At 59.8% G+C, this 15,414-nt stretch overlaps 3 protein-coding genes across 5 annotated transcripts in view; 2 read left to right on the forward strand and 1 right to left on the reverse strand.

The window, feature by feature from the left end:
• IPO13 (importin 13) overlaps positions 1-3,926 on the forward strand; it is a 32,214-nt gene extending 28,288 nt beyond the window's left edge. The window contains exons 16-20 of one of the 3 annotated variants that reach the window (XM_055815375.1): positions 2,419-2,485; positions 2,650-2,708; positions 2,835-2,924; positions 3,076-3,257; positions 3,366-3,926. In XM_055815375.1, coding sequence (XP_055671350.1) covers positions 2,419-2,485; positions 2,650-2,708; positions 2,835-2,924; positions 3,076-3,257; positions 3,366-3,465 — 498 coding nt within the window. In that variant the 3' untranslated portion in view covers positions 3,466-3,926. Of the gene's footprint in view, positions 1-2,418; positions 2,486-2,649; positions 2,709-2,834; positions 2,925-3,075; positions 3,258-3,365 lie in introns of those variants that run through there. The other 2 variants (XM_055815376.1, XR_008749018.1) reach the window with 2 other exon arrangements.
• A 502-nt stretch (positions 3,927-4,428) lies between these two features.
• DPH2 (diphthamide biosynthesis 2) lies at positions 4,429-7,045 on the reverse strand. Its single transcript, XM_055815377.1, has 6 exons — positions 6,836-7,045; positions 6,631-6,743; positions 6,241-6,461; positions 5,419-6,057; positions 5,090-5,275; positions 4,429-4,986 (listed from the first exon to the last, which is right to left on the reverse strand). The coding sequence occupies exons 1-6, from the start codon at positions 6,980-6,982 to the stop codon at positions 4,856-4,858; spliced, it is 1,437 nt and encodes a 478-aa protein (XP_055671352.1). The 5' UTR covers positions 6,983-7,045; the 3' UTR covers positions 4,429-4,855.
• Positions 7,046-7,281: 236 nt separating this feature from the next.
• Positions 7,282-13,202, forward strand: ATP6V0B (ATPase H+ transporting V0 subunit b). Its single transcript, XM_055815597.1, has 8 exons — positions 7,282-7,448; positions 9,700-9,748; positions 10,222-10,305; positions 10,759-10,836; positions 11,430-11,499; positions 11,839-11,890; positions 12,302-12,492; positions 12,884-13,202. Exons 1-8 carry the CDS (start codon positions 7,382-7,384, stop codon positions 12,908-12,910), a joined length of 618 nt encoding a protein of 205 aa, XP_055671572.1. The 5' UTR covers positions 7,282-7,381; the 3' UTR covers positions 12,911-13,202.
• Positions 13,203-15,414: the final 2,212 nt, after the last annotated feature.

The raw sequence follows: 15,414 nt of genomic DNA on the forward strand, positions 1-15,414 counted from the left end.
CTGCAGGAACTGGCCGTGTAGCCCACCACTGTCCCCTGTCTGCTGGAGGAGTGGGGTCTGGTGTCCTTCAATGCCTGCCTCTGAAGAGCTGGGTGCAGAAGAGGAGCCTGCTTTGAAGACCTGTGTGGTGGGTCTCCCAGCTCTCTTGGAGAAGAACCCGACATCCTTTCTGTGCCAGGCTGCAGGGCAGCCCTCGACGGAGAGCCAGTGCCTACCTCTGCAGTGGCTGCTGCAGCAGAGGATGTGGGAGGATGATTGAAAGCATTTGAAGACCTGTCCCCATCCCAGAACATGCGGGCAGAGCTGCTCTGGCAGGAGACAGGGAGGACAGACTGGCAGTAAGAGGCCCCAGAGCTGGAGCATGATTCCAGGTGCCGGGAAGCAGCCCCTGGCTCTACCTGGTGCAGCTTGCTAATGGGAGAAACTCCACAAGGTGCCATCTCATGGGGCTAGAAAGCACCTCTGCATGTGTGCCCGGATTGGGCTTGCACTCTGCGGTTGCTTGGTGAAGGTGTCCTTTAGGAAGGAGCCCTCCCAATACTGGCACGTTTTCCCCCATGGCACTGATTGAGGAGCAGATGCCGCAGTGAGTCTGCAGGAGAGCTTACGGGGCTCTGCCTGCCGTGGGTCTGGTTTGGCTGGGAGGAGCACCCTGCAGGTAGGTGGCAATGTGAGCATGTTGGAAGAACCTTGTGCCAGCTGAACAGTCTTGCAGCGTGCAGGACTCGGGTTAAAAACAGTTCCTTGGATGGGCAGGGTAGAGAAACCTGCAGCTGGGTGGTATTGCAGGAGCCAGCTGCCCTTGAGCAGCATGCTGCTGTGGGAGAGGCTCATAGTTGCTGCTCTGGAGCCCACGCCGGGGCCCCAGTGGTAGTCTCCCATGGCTAAAACTACAAAGTCTTTTGCAAGAATTTGTCCGGTGTGGGGCCAACTAGATGACATCAGCCACGATGGGTGGGGTGTGTTTCTAAACCATTGCCCACCTACTAGCTAGCCTTCTGATGTTGGTGCTAGCTCATCAGGAGGGATGATGCACACAGTCTGTATATACACACAGGTATAACATGGCCTCTGATCGCCCCTGTGAAGGTCTTTGCTTGTATCTAGCAGGAAAGCAGGTCCCTGCGATTGTGCCAGCTCCATCTGGCACAGCGATGCCTTTGGTGCCCAGACCTGAGTCATCTCTTGCAGCGTGTGATACAAAGGGTCAGAAGGGAGATGGGGTGACCCTGAAACCTGCTCCTCAGCTGCTTCTCTGCACTGGGCAGATGGCTGTGGGCTTTCCCTGGAGAAGAAGAGGTGGGAAATGAGTCCGATTTTGCTCCAAGTAGAGACCATGGCTGTGGGCAGATGGCCATGCATCCTGGGCGCTGCCAGCTGAAAGCTGTCCCTCTTTTCATCCCCAGGAGCAGACTTGGAGGGTAGCAGTGGCCTTGCACTCAGCTCAGCACAAAGGCTGCCTGCCCTGGTGTCCTGCTGTCCAAGCTCCAGGCACAAAGCGGGGCCACTCCAGTGCTGTGGCTGTTGTTCCCCTGTGTCACAGTGACAGCGGGGCAGGAGGCATGGCTGCCATCCCCAGTACTGGCCCACAGCAGTGGGCATGGTGGCATGGTGGTCAGGGCACGGATGTGGTCACCTTACATAGCAGGGCTCACTGTGGCAGGGCAGAAATTCTTCCCGTGGAGTGGAAGGTGCAGGCTGAAACATTTCTCTCCAGTTAACTGCCCGGTGCCAGCACAGGAGGGACCAAGCCACTGCACGAGGTGCCATAGCTCCACGTGTCCCCAGCAGCAGTGGCTGACCCCCACAGAGGCTGGTGGGATTGCTGTGTGGCAGAAAAAACCCAAAGCTTTTCTGACCACAGGTTTGCTGCTCAGGAACTGCCAAACAATGTTGGTGTCTCATCGCCATCTGTGTCCTGGAGCCCAAGCAGTGCAAGCTGCTAGTCCAGTCTGGGGTTATGGTGTGAACCACTTGCTGTGACCCCAGGGATGCCAACATCTTCAGGAGGAGAGGAGCAAAGCACACAAGTGACCAGTCTCTGCTGAGCCTGGCATGGCTGTCCTTGTCCTGGGAGTGCTACCACTGCCTGGCCTACTCTGGAGGGACAGGAGTCCCCTGTCCCGTCTCTGGGACCAAAGCATTCGTGTGTACACTGCTGTGGCATCTCTCCTCAGGTCCTGGGGTCGGTGGTCCCTGAATGTAGCAAACTGCGTGGCTGGTGGACATTTTCTTGGGGGTGGGGGGGTGGGGGAAGTGATGGTTTCCTGCTGTACTCTCTGAATCTGCTGTTTACCGTGAGTGTGCCCAGGTAAGTGTGCGTCCAGGCAGAGGCTGTCTGGGGCACTGGGTTCCTTGGAGGCTTCCTGGCTGCCTCTGCAGCGCTGGGTTTATGCTGCCTGTCTGTGTGCCTTGCAGGCTCTGAAAAGGAAGCCGGACCTCTTCCTGTGTAGCAACCTGGATGTCAAAGCAGTGTTTCAGTGTGGTGAGTACCACGGGCACGGGCACGGGCTCTGAACTGCTTTGCAGAGAAGCCAGCTTGCTCCTGCAGAGCCAGGCACAGACCAACCAGGGGCTGGGGACCACAGGGCTGATTTAGGATGACACGTGGGGGTTTTGGCTGCTAACTTGAGTGATTTCTGCCTGCAGGTGTTCTTTCCCTCAAGTTTCCTGAGGCCCCAACAGTCAAAGCATCCTGTGGCTTTTTTGTGAGTATTGTGGCATCGTGCAGCCCACTGAGAGCTGGGAGGGCGGGAGTGGGGCTGCAGGTTGGGCAAGAGCGCTGCAGTGTGGAGCCTGCTCTGGCACTGAGCTGGCCGGGCTCTGTGTTTCAGACCGAGTTGCTGCCCCGCTGTGGAGAGATCGCCCCGGTGGGACAGGTCGTGCATGAGAATGGCAAAGTGCTGCTGCAGGCAGTGCTGGAGGTGAGATGCCAGCACCACGGGTGCATCGGGCAGCTTTAGGCTCTATTGCTGAGCAGCACCCCTGCAGAACTGGGGGCACAGCCCACCAGTTTGGGCAGGTGCAGGCACAGCGACACCGGGGGCTCAGCAGGGTCTGTCTGCTCTGTGGCAGGGCATCGGTGGCCAAGCTTCCCGCAGCCTCATGGATCACTTTGCAGAAATCCTCTTTGCCTTGAACAAGCACTGCTTCAGCTACCTGAGTGTCTGGATCAAGGAGGCCATGCAGCAGGATGGCTTCCCCTCAGCCCGCGTCAGCCCTGAGCAGAAGGAGACCTTCAGCCAGCAGATCCTCAGGTTCGTGCACTGCTTGCTGTGGCTGTGCCCCATGTGTGATGGGAATGACCCATCCTGCATAGCCTGATGTGTCCCTCCTGCTTCATGTTTGTCCCCTCCCTGTCTTAGCAGAGAGCGTGTGAACAAGCGGCGAGTGAAGGAGATGGTGAAGGAGTTTACCCTGCTGTGCCGAGGGCTGCATGGCACAGAATACACAGCAGACTACTGAGCACCTGGCCAGGACCGCGGACAATTTGCCCGGACCAGCTCTTCCCTGCAAGGAAGCCCCCATCCTCCCCGCCCTGCTGCAGTACGGCTCATAGAATAACCCTCCACCTAGAATTAACCCACTCGGGACGCTCCTCAGCTAGATTTGGTGGCCACATCTCGGTGTCAGCATCTTTGTTTCCCCCAGCATGCTCCCCCCTCACAGGGGACAGGAGTGCCGGCTGCAGGAGGTGGCAGCGGGGGAAGCCTGGGCAGGACTGCCCCAGCACAGGCTGCCCTGCACCTGGGCTACCAGCCCTTCCCCAGAACTTCCCCGTGGGTGCCTGTGCCCCACGGCGGGGAGGCTGCCCCTGTGCCCACGGCAGTGGCTGGCTGGGCAGGGTGGCTTGCCCCCTGCTCATTTGTATGTGTGTGGTTGGGAGGGGGGAGGCCCTGCACCTAATTATATTAAGAATATTTCTATGTTGTGGCTTTCGTTATTGCAGTGCCTGGACTGCCTGCACCTTGGCTCAGAGGAAAAGCCAAGCAGAGGGGCTTAAAACAAGGTTGGGAGGCCTCAAAGCCTCCTGTCCTGGCTTCAGGAGGGATGGCAAAAAACAGTCCCCCTTGCTCACCACGCCGTCCTTGCCCAGCACAGAGCAGGTCACAGAGAAGAAACAGTCCTACCCCACATGAGAGGGGCCAGACTCCACCCCCACCAAATGCAGGGTCCTCCCTGCAGCACAGGGGGGGTGTGCCACAGTGCTGCTCATTAGAGCAGGTAAGGGGCTTGCTCACGCCCAGAGCCCTCTCCCACTTGCCTTAGTCCCTCTGCCCAGCCTGCAACCATGCTTTCATTTCTGGGGGTCCTGGTTCTAGTCTTCTGTTCTCTCAGGCTGGTTTCAGCTGACACACAGAGCTGTGCTCCCCAAGCAGGCATCATGAGCTGCGTTTTCACTCTGGCACACCTGGTGTCAGCCCTGTCTGTGCTCCTCAGCCCATGTTTTATTCTAGAAGATGATTCATTACAAGTCCTTTTCCATTCAGCTTTAGTTAGTAACAGTAGCCCACAAAAGCCTCAAGTCCTCAGACTGTCAGCTTGTGCAAAGCTCTAACTTTTGCATGTAGGGCCAAAACTGCCCTGGACTGGGGAACCTTCAGAGGCTGGTCCAGGCCAAGCACCTCTCCTGGCCCTGCTGCTGCCCTGGCTGTAAGCCCCAGGCATCCCCGAACACACACACACCTGCTCTCCCACCACAGTACTACTGACCCAAAGCTGCATCCAACGCAAGGCCAGTTGGTGGCAGGTCCAGACCCTTGAGAGACCCTCACAGCTCCAACACTTGTTGGCTGGCAATGCTTGGGCACCCACATGGCCCTGTTTCGGGCTAGGTGCCGATGCTGCTGCTGAATCAGGGTTGCTCGCGTCCCTCATCCTCATAGGCAATGGCAATCCCCCGTCGGCCCTGCGTAGCCTTGGAGATGGGCATCTGCCCCAGCCGCTGCTCCAGACCCCGCCAGCTGCGGGACTCCAGGAAGGAGGCTGGAAGGAAAGAGAAAGGGAATTGGGAATTGTTACTGGAAGCAGGGAGGCGGCACCTCCCCTGCACCAGGGCTCATCCCCACCACAAAACCAAATCACAAACCAGCAGGGCTGATCTCTGCAAGGGCCCGTGTCTGGTCCCTGCAGGCCAGGGTAGTGCTAGGGGGCAGCTGGGAGGCTGGGGGCTCGCAGAGGTGGGTGGCACGCATCTCCCCTGTGATCAACGAGATGTCAGGAATAGCTTCTGCTGCAGGGATGGCCGGTGGGAGTTCAACATGTGCGCAGGCACCTGTTGGGAAATAGTAACATTAGTCTGATACTCCTATCTATCCTCCAACTGGCACAGAGCTGAGACAACTGTGACCTCCGGGTAAGGGAGCTTAACAGGACATGCCCTGGGAGGGTGCTGGGCAGCTAGTTTCTAGCTATTACCTGGCAGCAGGTCTCGGAAATCAGTGAGGTAGTTCCCTGTCCATTCGCGGGCTGGGTTACAGGCCAGCTCCAGCTCATAGGGCGTCACAATGGGCCGGTAGAAGTCGCTGGAGTCCAGCAGGGAGTTCTGAGCACAGGCCACCAGGACAAAGATATCCACCTCCAGGAAGTTGGCCAGTTTGGCAGGGTTTGGCTTCCCCACAGCCAGTGTGTAGCTGCGCTTGCCAGCCCGGCGCAGAAGCTCCCGGAGGTGTTGCAGCACAGCCAGGTAGCCCGCCACGCCAAGGGTGCCCACCAGGATGCCCACCACGTGGGCGTCCCGGGCCCGCTCCACCAGGTAGAGGCGTCGCATCAGGGCCCGGTTGACATTGAGAGTCTCGTGGCGGCCACAGCCGGTGGTAGGATCAAAGGAGCTGAAGGGGCAACGGTTCCAGGTCAGCATGAAGCTGGTGAGGGCCAGGCCCTCGGCTCCCACATAGAACATGGCACAGTCCTGCAGCCCTCCTGGTGCCTCCACCAGGAACTGGCGACCAAACCGCCGCTCCTCTCCAGGTAGTGCGGGACCAGGAGGGTCCCCACACACCACTCTAGAAAAGATGACGTTGGGGTACTCAGGGCACAACTCCTGCTCCAGCTCACCTGAAGGGAGAGAAGAGTGAGAATGAAATGTGCCCACAGAAGGTGGGGCAGCAGATTAGGGGAGAGGAGAAGACAGAAGTCAAGGCTGACAGTGTCTGGGGAGTGCCTGCCTACTCTCCTCCTGGCAGCTCTGCAGAGCTCAGAGCAGCACCAGAGACCCCCTCCCTGCCGCAGAGCACTCACCCATTGCATGGGCATAGACCACATCGCTTAGCACCACCACATGGCTCTGCCGGTCAGGGTAGAGGTCCCGGAAGGTCTTTGTGCAATGCCCGATGTCCAGGGGCTGCCGCCCGAAGATATGCAGCACCGGGAGCTTTCTGCAGGGGCTGAGGCAGGCTGGGCCGTAGTGCAGCACCGCCTCAGCACCTACGTGCTCGGCGGCCACTTCATCCACACAGCAGCTGTGGGGAGGACCCTATGTCAGACAAGCTCTACCCCATAGAGCTCTTCCTTCTCCATGGCACTACTATCCCTTGCCTGAGCAGCTCCATCCCTCGGCCCTACCAGGCTGGGGACGGGTAGCTCCATTACTGCCCGTGCAGAAACCTCGGGACATGCCCGCACACCAACCTGCCGTACGTGGTGTCTCCTAGGACGTACATCTCGGCCCCGGTCGCCTCCTCCATCCGGGCCGCCAACGCCGCCGCGTCCGCCAGAAGCTCGTCGGGGAACTGGAGGGCGACCTGGGGGGCGGGGGGGGGGGGAGAGGGGGTGAGGCACCAGGGAGGGGCGGCCCGTAGCTCCCGGCCCCGCTGCGGCCCCCGGCCCCGCTCACCTTGCGGAACCCGCCATCCCGCACGAAGGCGGCGGCCCGGTCCGTCTCGTAGAAGCTGTCAAGGTCTCCTCGCGGCGGCGGCGCCGCCGTCGGGCCCAGCTCCCGCCGCAGCGCGGCCTCCCCGTCGCTACTGAAGGCTGTTGCCATGGCGCCAAGGGGTTGCGGGTCAAGACCGCCACGCGGGGCCCCTGCGCCCGCTTCCGGGCTGGGGCGCGGAGTCGGCCAATGATAACTCGGCACCGCCCTCCCTTCTCCCGGAAATCCCGCCCTTTCTGGGGCGGGGCCTATCGCGCTTCACGGCAGGGCGATGAGGGGAAGAGCAGCCAATGGGAAGAGGCGCCCGTCGCGGCGCGTTACGGTCTAGGTAGATCCCGCGCGGCCGTCAGGCCGGGCAGCCAATAAGCGGGCGCGGTGGCGGTGGCGTCACGCTCTTTCCGTCCGGACGCTGCGGTTCCGTTCACGTGACCCGCGCGGGTCAGGTGACGCGCTCGCGCTCGCCCCCGGCTCGGCCCGCTCCGTCCCGGCTCGGCCCGCGCCGCTGCCGCCATGACGGGGCTCGCGCTGCTGTACTCGGGGCTCGGCCTCGCCTTCTGGACCACGATGCTGGGCGTCGGTCAGCGGGGCCGGGGGGGCCGGGCGGCGGGCCACAGGGTCGGACCGGGGCCGCGGGGCAGGAGGGGGCTCTGGGCGTGAGGAGAGGCTGCGGGTCGGGCCTGCGCCCCCGCTGGCCGGGGAGGGTCTGGGGTGTGGCGGGGAAGGACGGCGGGGGTTGAGGAGGTGTAACGTTAGTACCCCGGTGGCCCGTGGCCTGCCGTGGCACCGGGAGCGCTGCTGTGGGGCTCCTCAGCCTGGACATCACCCCCGGGCGCTTTCAGCGGCTCCCTCGGGCGGCTGGGGCCCCTGGCAGCGCCGTGTAGCTGCCAGCTCTCGGCACTCTGAGCCTGTCCAGCCTGAGCAGCTGATTTGCTTCTCTGCGTGTGCCGGAGTGGAAAGGTGCCGGTGCCAGTCAGGGGCTGTGTTTGGTTTTGGCAGGGCAGGGGAGGTAAATGCAGGTGCCTGTTTTTTCAGGCTGTGCTGGTTAATGTCTGCTGGATGGAGATCACCCTCCCGCTTTGCCAGGCTGTGGCGGCATAAGGAAATGTGCAGGTTTGTCAGGATCATTGCAGATCCGGTGCATGGCAGCTTCTTGCACCCCAGACTCTGCTGCTGATGGCATTGGGCTCAGCAGCACTGAGGATGGGTTTACTGCCCAAAGGGTAGCAGGAAGATTTTGTGCTGGAGCTGTTGGTTATTTCCTCTTTCAGTGCAGAGTGAAGTGTGACCATGAGCCAGTCGGAGGCTGGGGAGACCTTGGCTTTTGCCTCAGTATTTGGGTGAGGGGAGAGACCGAGTCAGAAGCAAAGGGTGTCTCACTTCCTCGTGTTTCCAGGGCCTTGGTGAACCCAGTGTGGGGCACGGGGCTGCCTTAGTGGATTCTCTGAATCACATGGCTTGCGCCAGTGCAGATGCATGCTGCGAACTTTAGACTGTTGGAAAATCTCAACAAGTTGAGCCCACAGGCTCTTAAGTTCCCATCCTGTTGCAATCCCTTTTCAGGAAAGGCACAAGCAGGAAGCGATCTCGCCCTGTGCAGTGTTGCGGTGGTGCCTCTTTGTGCTTCCTCTCGTTGTCCTTCCTCTCCTTGTCCTGACCCCTGCTTTGGTCCTCTGGTCCTGGTGACCCAGCTCACAGGAAAGTGTCCTTCGCCCTGTTTCTTTTGTGTATGAATCCAAGGCTACACCTGCTCTTGAAGAGATGGAAGGTGCCCTGAGGATCTGCCCTGAGCCGGTTGTAGTTCTTTACCACTCCTGGGGAGTGGGGGCAGCTGAGGCTGGCTGGGTTCAGTTCCTGCTCAGCCAGCCAAGCAGCAAAGCCAGAACACAAGTTGCAAACTGGCTGGACCTAGCACCATAGAGATCGTCCCTGAAGGTCACCCAGTATGCAGGCTGGGATGTGGCCTCCCTCTGCACTCCCTGGCCATGGTGGTACCGTTCCTCATTTGTGTGTGTTGCTGCAGGGGAGGGAGGCACCCTGATTCTGCAGGCAGGAGTGACCAGTGTTACTGCTTCCCGTTTTGGGGCCAGCTCGCCTGGTATGTTCTGCCGGTGCACTGAGCCCTGAGTCAGGTTTAGCACATAGGAACAGTGGGAACATCCCTGCTGTGAGGCTGGCAGGTCTCCCTACACTGCAGTGCTGAGGTCTTATGTGGAATGAGTTGTCCTGCGGGTCTTGGCTGTGGGCAGGGAAGGGCTCCTCTGACCTGGGGCATGTGGTCGTGCTGGCCATGTTGTGGCTTGCCATCATCCCCTGCCTGCAGGCTGTGACTCGCTGGAGGAGGGAGCACTGGGACATGTGTAGTGACCTCTTCACTGCTTTTAAGCATTTCAGAAGTTTCCTGTTTATTCTTTTCTTGACTGTATGCAGGGTCAGTGTCACACAGCCACTGGCTCTAGTCGGCAACGATAGAGCCGTCCCTTCACCCTCCTTATCTGGTGTGGGGACAGTGTGTGTGTGAAAGACAGTGTGACAGACAGTGCCACGCTGCCTGTGCTTATCTGTTCCTCAGGACGTTAGGTCACAATCTCTTTTCCAGCTGCACACTGTCAGCCATGCAAAAAGCAAGTATCTCTTCTGGTCTGCAGCCGTGTTTCCCGCTCATGAGCTCAGAGCAGGGCAGGGTTTTGGTGTGAGCACCTCTGGGTGTGCCTGGGCTCTGCAGGGCTACTGCGTGTGACACCAGGCTTCGCAGGCCGGGGAGGAAACAGCAGTGCCGGGCTGGTAGTTGGTACCTGTCTGAAGGTCTCTGTGTCGCTCTTGCTTTCTAGGGATCTGCTACACAATATTTGACCTGGGTTTCCGCTTCGATGTGGCCTGGTGAGTTCCCTGAAAATGCTGGCATCCTCAGGGCTGTGTGAAGTGGGTGGTGCTGGCAGTGCCTGCCAGGAACAGTGCTCGTTTCTGAGTGATGAGCAGTGGTCACTGGATTGGAGGAGAACAAGAGCTACAGTGAGTAGGGCCTCAGCTCCCCAATAAGTGGGATAGATGCAGCCCACGTGTATGTCTGGCTGGCTCCATACAGGATCCTGGTGCAGCCATCACTGCCTTTCTCACCCCCTCTCCCAGCCCAAGCTTTCCCTTCACAGTGAGGGTTTGGGGGTGAGATCTCTGTCCGTGTGGGTGAGGGTTCTGAGTTGCTGGCTGGCAGAGACAGGCTCTCATGTCCCACTGTCTGGCAGTCCCCAACCCATCTTGGGCTGCATGATCGAGTGGGGGGTACCTGCTTTGGGGCTGTGCACTGTGAAAAGGGGGGCTCAGCCTGTGCTAACTCAGGGCTCGCTTCTCTCCAGGTTCCTGACAGAGACGTCACCCTTCATGTGGTGCAACCTGGGCATTGGTCTGGCCATCTCCCTGTCCGTGGTGGGAGCTGCCTGGTGAGTGCGTCTGGCTCTTCATCAGGCTCCTACTGTCCCACCTTGGTAGCTGTGTAAACACTGTGGTTTCCCCATGACAGGCAGTAGCAGGACAGCATGTACGTGTGGGGCTATGCGGGTCACTGCAGCAGTGGGGCCAGGTTGCTGGGCTCCTGGGGGGGTCTAGGCAGGCTGCCTCACAGGCTGCAACTGCAGTGGAGAGGCAGGGATGTCTTTGGCTCTCTGGAAGCCGTACCCCTGAGCCCAGGCCTTGCAGTGGCTCTTGTGCCCCAGCAGTTGCGCTGGCGTAGGTGGTGAAGCTTGGGACCACTTGTACCCTGGGGGTGGACAGGCCAAGCCCACGTTCTCCCCCAGCTGCATGACTGATTCTTGCTCAGCTGGAAGATCCTGGTTTCCTTATTGAATCCTTCTGCGAGTACCAGACCCTCCACCAACCACCCTTGTCTGCCACAGGGGGATTTACATCACAGGCTCCAGCATCATCGGTGGTGGAGTCAAAGCCCCTCGGATCAAAACGAAGAACCTGGTCAGGTAAGGACAGACCTGGGGTTAGGGCTCATGCCATGCCTGAGCAGGTCCCAGCCCTGTGCAGAGGCTCCTGTCCCATCTCTAGCTGGGTGCTGCTGGCAGACCGATCCTTGCTGAGCTGCTGCTGCTGTTTGCTTTCAAAACAAAGAACCCTAAAGGAGCCAGAGTGCTGATTTGAAGAGTCGCTGTGCAATATCATGCAGTGAATGAGCCCAGTGTGTTCTAAACAAACACCATGAGATCATATTTCCTGCCCGAGGCGAGGGTTCCCCTGGCCAGACCTTGCACAGCCATTCCCTGAGGGAGCAGAAGGGGGCTAGCAGAGGGCAGGGCTCCCTGGGCCTGCTTCCCACAGGTCTGTCACAGCTTACTTGGGTGGCACAGCACAACCAGCACCCGGCCTTTGTGTTTGGCAGCTCCCCCTTGTTTGAGAGGAAAAGGGGTCAGTAGGCTGGACTGCCTTTCTGCCCTTGGCAGCAGTGGGACAAGCTCGGATATGGCTGTGGAGGGGGCTGGCTGCTGGCTGGCTGAGCATGAAGTGGTAGGGGCTGCTCCGGGTGGAGGCATGGCACTCAGACTTTGCCTTTCTCCCACAGCATCATTTTCTGTGAGGCTGTGGCCATCTACGGGATCATCATGGCAATTGTCATCAGTAACATGGCTGAGGTATGGGAAGATGTGGGCTGGCCTGCACCGGCCTTGGGGCAACAGTGGGGATAGGCAGCTGGGCAGGGGCCAGTGCTGTGAACAGTGGCCTTGTGGGGACTTTCGGACACTTGTGGCTCTGGGAGCACCTGGGCGGGTGGTCTGTGTGGTGGTCCTTGTCTGTGCTGAAGAGTAGGTTGGGGGAGCACACACAAGGTGTGTGTCATGAAGCCACCCAGGGACATGGAGTCAGGGAGCAACTCTGGCCAAAATATGGCTGCCTCATGCTGTATCAGGGACAGGTACCTCTCCCAGGGACCACAGACTTGGCGCTAACGCAGACCCTGTGCTTTCTCTCAGCCTTTCTCTGCAGTCACCCCAGAGGCAATTGGAGCCAGGAACTACCACGCAGGTAAGGACTGCTTGATCCCTGGTGCCATCGCTGTGAGCATTGCCACAACCCTGACTGCCACCTTCTGACCGGCCCGTGGCCCGCTGCAGGTGCCTGAAGGACATGCGACTCTTCTGCCAAAAAGCAGCTTTTTAGTTACCTTTTCAAGGCCCTCCTGCACCCACGGGGCTATGCTGCCCAGCAGCAGCACTGCTCCTCCCTTGGGTGGCAGAAGATTGCTGTCACCTGCTGGCCTGGCACTGCAGGAGCTGCTGCACACCCTGGAGCAGTCTTCCTTCCCAAACAGGAGGATGTTGCTGATGCTTGGCAGCTCTGGGGCTTCTGTCACCTCGAGGCAGAGCTGCTGCAGCATGCCCCAGGTGCAGGTAGAAGGGGGTTACCCCCTGCTCTTGCAGTGTTCCTCTCTCACAGGTTTCTCCATGTTTGGGGCTGGCCTGACCGTGGGGTTATGCAATCTCTTCTGTGGGGTCTGCGTGGGCATTGTGGGCAGCGGGGCTGCCCTGGCTGACGCCCAGAACGCCAGCCTCTTCGTCAAGATCCTGATCGTGGAGATCTTTGGCAGTGCCATAGGGCTGTTTGGGGTCATCGTCGCTATCCTGCAGGTACCTGCCTCCTGGGGCCACAAGGTTTATGTGAGCACAATGTGCCTGTCATCCTGGGTGCTCTTCAGCTCCAGGGAGAGACACCTGGGCTCCAGCACAATCCTCTGCTCTGGGGCAAGGAGGCTGCTCACAAGGTTTGGGTGGGGGGCACAGCTTTCCGCACAGCATGCCGTGCTTATTTGCAGCAGCGTGCTGAGCTCTTTTGATGGCCCCTCTGAGCAGCTGTCATGGAGGGCGTCACCTTGGGTGCACCATGTGTGGTGCTCATGTCTTATTGGTGGGGCTGATAAGCTGTCTTCAGCTTCTGGATGGTTTCAGGGTGCTTGGGTGGGACTGGGATGCTGGGCTGGGGTTTGTGGGGCACAGCCTAACCTCTCTTCTTTCTTTCTAGACATCTAAAGTAAAAATGGGCAACTGAGCCCTGTCCCACCAAGCCTGTTCCAGCCTGCCCCAAGAGGTGCTGTATATACTTATTTAATGTTTCTATCCTTGACTGGGGCAGGAGCTGCCTAGCAGCAGGAGCCTGGCTGTGCAGAGCCCCATCCTGCTGATCCGTCGGCCCCTTGGAAGAAACAAATTTCTCTGTGTGAATTCTGCCCCCAGCAGCCAGGCCCAGCCCGTGGGGCCCTGCTGCTGCGTGTCCTCGGTGTGTGTAGAATCAACCACCAGTGCAATTCTGTGTCCGTGAAATAAATATGGTTCTCATCCAAGGTTGCAGCTTTTCCTCTGCCCTGTGTGTGCTGGGGAGACTTGCAGAGAGCAAGTGGTGATTTCAGCTAACCCTCTGCCTGAAAATTCCCCTCTGTGCCTCTGGCAAAGTCCCTGTCCTGCACCAGGAGCCTGGTGGTGTCCTCCCTGTGTGGGGTTAACCTGCTCCGCCTGCAAGCGGCAAACTTCTCTGAGCTGTGGGAAGGCAGAGCTCTGCCTTGCTGCCCAGAGCAGGTAGGAGGCTGCTGTAGCAGGCAGCAGCAGCCCCATGCTGCCACTGCCAGGCTCCTACTGGCGCTGGCAGTGCCCCGTGTGAGACAGGCGCAGGCACAAGCTGGTTTGGGCCCTTCGGCTCCCATCCAGGTAGTTTAGTGCAGAGGGAGTGTACACGATATCCGTAGCTCCATTGTGCAGCTGGGGAGCGCCAGCCAGAAGGGTGGAGGAGTGAAGCTTTTGCCCCTTCCAAGGCTGTCCTCCAGCCAGCAGCTCCCTCGTGTGACTGTTGCCTGGGGGGTGCTGGGGCTCCCTAGTCTGCAGTGCCTCTGTCCAAGGGGGGCTGGCAGCAGGGACGCTTCGTGCTGGCTCTGCTTCCCTCTCCCTGGCTGTGCTGAACACAGTGTGGGAAAGCTGGCTGTGGACAGCTGGGCCTGCAGCTCATCTGCTGCTTGGGGGAAGGGAAGAACAAGGTCCTCCTGCCTCAGCTCTGCAGAGAGCCTGGAGCCGATGCTTCTGCAGTCTGCTGTATCCAGTACGAGGCCCTCATCCTGCTGTGCTGCCAGTGCACCCTTTGTAGGGAAGCATTGATTCCCCTGGCGCTTCCAGTGCTGTGTCAGAGCAGCTGCGTGCCTGGAGCTGCCCATCTCTTCTCACCTGGATGCGACAGGCTGGGCAGCGGTGAGGCTGCTGGAGCCAGGGAAGGGTTCAGACCTGCCGATTTTTGCCCTTGGAGTAGGGCAGCTGCCTCTGCAGGGCCTCCCGGAGCTCTGCTGGTCTCCCAGCTGTGCTCCACACTGTCCGATGTGTCTTGGGGACAGCAGCGTGTTTCAGCCCTGGTTGCAGGAAGACTGCTGGGGCCAATCAAGCCTCTGTTTCTGCTGGCTGCCCTCTAGGACTGGAGGCTGCGACAGGAGCTCTGTGCCTCACGTAATGGCAGGGACATGAGCTGGGCCCTACCTGCTCAAAGAAAGGGTGTCAGGTGTAGGCAGTTTTGGCTGTACCCTTGTCCTCTGGCATTGCTGGTGCTGCAGGCCAGAGGCATTTGAAGCCCCTAGAAGCTGCAGGGCCATCTCCTCAGACCTATGCCAGACTTGCGGGGCTGTGTTTAGGAAGGAGATGCCTGGGGTTGGAGAGCCTGTGCTGGTGGTAGAGAAGCTGTGGTATGGGTTAATAGTCTGGCTGGTTAACAACTGTGTTGAAAGACTCATCAACTTGGCTTTCAGGGATGGGTCTTGCCCTGCCCTGCCTTGGCTCGATAGAAATCTACCTGCTGTCAGAAGTCTCCCTCCGCAAGGTGCTTTCCCACCCTCCATGTCCAGCCTGTGTGTTATCACGGCTTTGGCAGGGGAATGTGCTCCAGGCTTGCCCACAGGCCCCTTGTGAGGATGCGAGACCCACCGGGGCTGGTCTCAGGGTGGCCCATGGCCCGTCTCTTGCAGTCAGCAGCGGTGACCTGGGCGCACTCGGTGATCTCGTGTCCTAGGGGCACGCGTGCTCTTTGGTTCTGCGCCTTGTGTCACTTTGGGAGCAGCACGAGTTGGAAGATGACTTGGTGACGGTGTGTAAGTACCCGCAGGCGATATGCCACCTGCCAAGGAGCCGAACCCAGAGCTGGAGGCAGAAGTCGGTCAGCTTTCACAGGGCTTGCCTGCAGGGTGGAGCAGGGCTGGGCTGGGTGGGTGCCAGTCCCGCCTGAAGGTTGTCTTCTGAGGGGAGCGGCCGTGGGGCAGAGGGAGAGCCCTGGCGGGGTGAGCGGCCAGGCGCGGGGCGCACAGAGGCCTCGGAGGGCAGGGGCGGCGCAGAGCGGGCACAAACGCCGTGGGGCGGCGGGCAAGAAGTGAGGGGCTGTGGGCAGCGCCAGAATTCCCGGTGGTGGGTCGAAGTGGCGGTGGGACCAGCCCAGGATCCTACGGTCATGCTGTTGTGGTAGGGAGAGCGGAATTCTCGGTGTTTCCTAGCAATGGAGCCCGGGGGGCGGGGGAAGGAGTCACAGATGGG

This window comes from Falco peregrinus, chromosome 10 (assembly GCF_023634155.1).
Source record: "Falco peregrinus isolate bFalPer1 chromosome 10, bFalPer1.pri, whole genome shotgun sequence".
NCBI lineage: Eukaryota > Metazoa > Chordata > Aves > Falconiformes > Falconidae > Falco > Falco peregrinus.

Bases quoted from the DNA above. Each gene is read 5' to 3' on its own strand.
- DPH2 (XM_055815377.1), bottom strand. From the start codon at position 6,982: ATGGCAACAGCCTTCAGTAGCGACGGGGAGGCCGCGCTGCGGCGGGAG. The intron at 6,744-6,835 runs GTGAGCGGGGCC...CCCGCCCCCCAG, and splicing joins GGGATGGCGGGTTCCGCAAG to GTCGCCCTCCAGTTCCCCGA. The intron at 6,058-6,240 runs GTGAGTGCTCTG...CTCTCCCTTCAG, and splicing joins GGTCTATGCCCATGCAATGG to GTGAGCTGGAGCAGGAGTTG.
- ATP6V0B (XM_055815597.1), top strand. From the start codon at position 7,382: ATGACGGGGCTCGCGCTGCTGTACTCGGGGCTCGGCCTCGCCTTCTGG. The intron at 9,749-10,221 runs GTGAGTTCCCTG...GCTTCTCTCCAG, and splicing joins TTCCGCTTCGATGTGGCCTG to GTTCCTGACAGAGACGTCAC. The intron at 10,306-10,758 runs GTGAGTGCGTCT...TGTCTGCCACAG, and splicing joins TCCGTGGTGGGAGCTGCCTG to GGGGATTTACATCACAGGCT.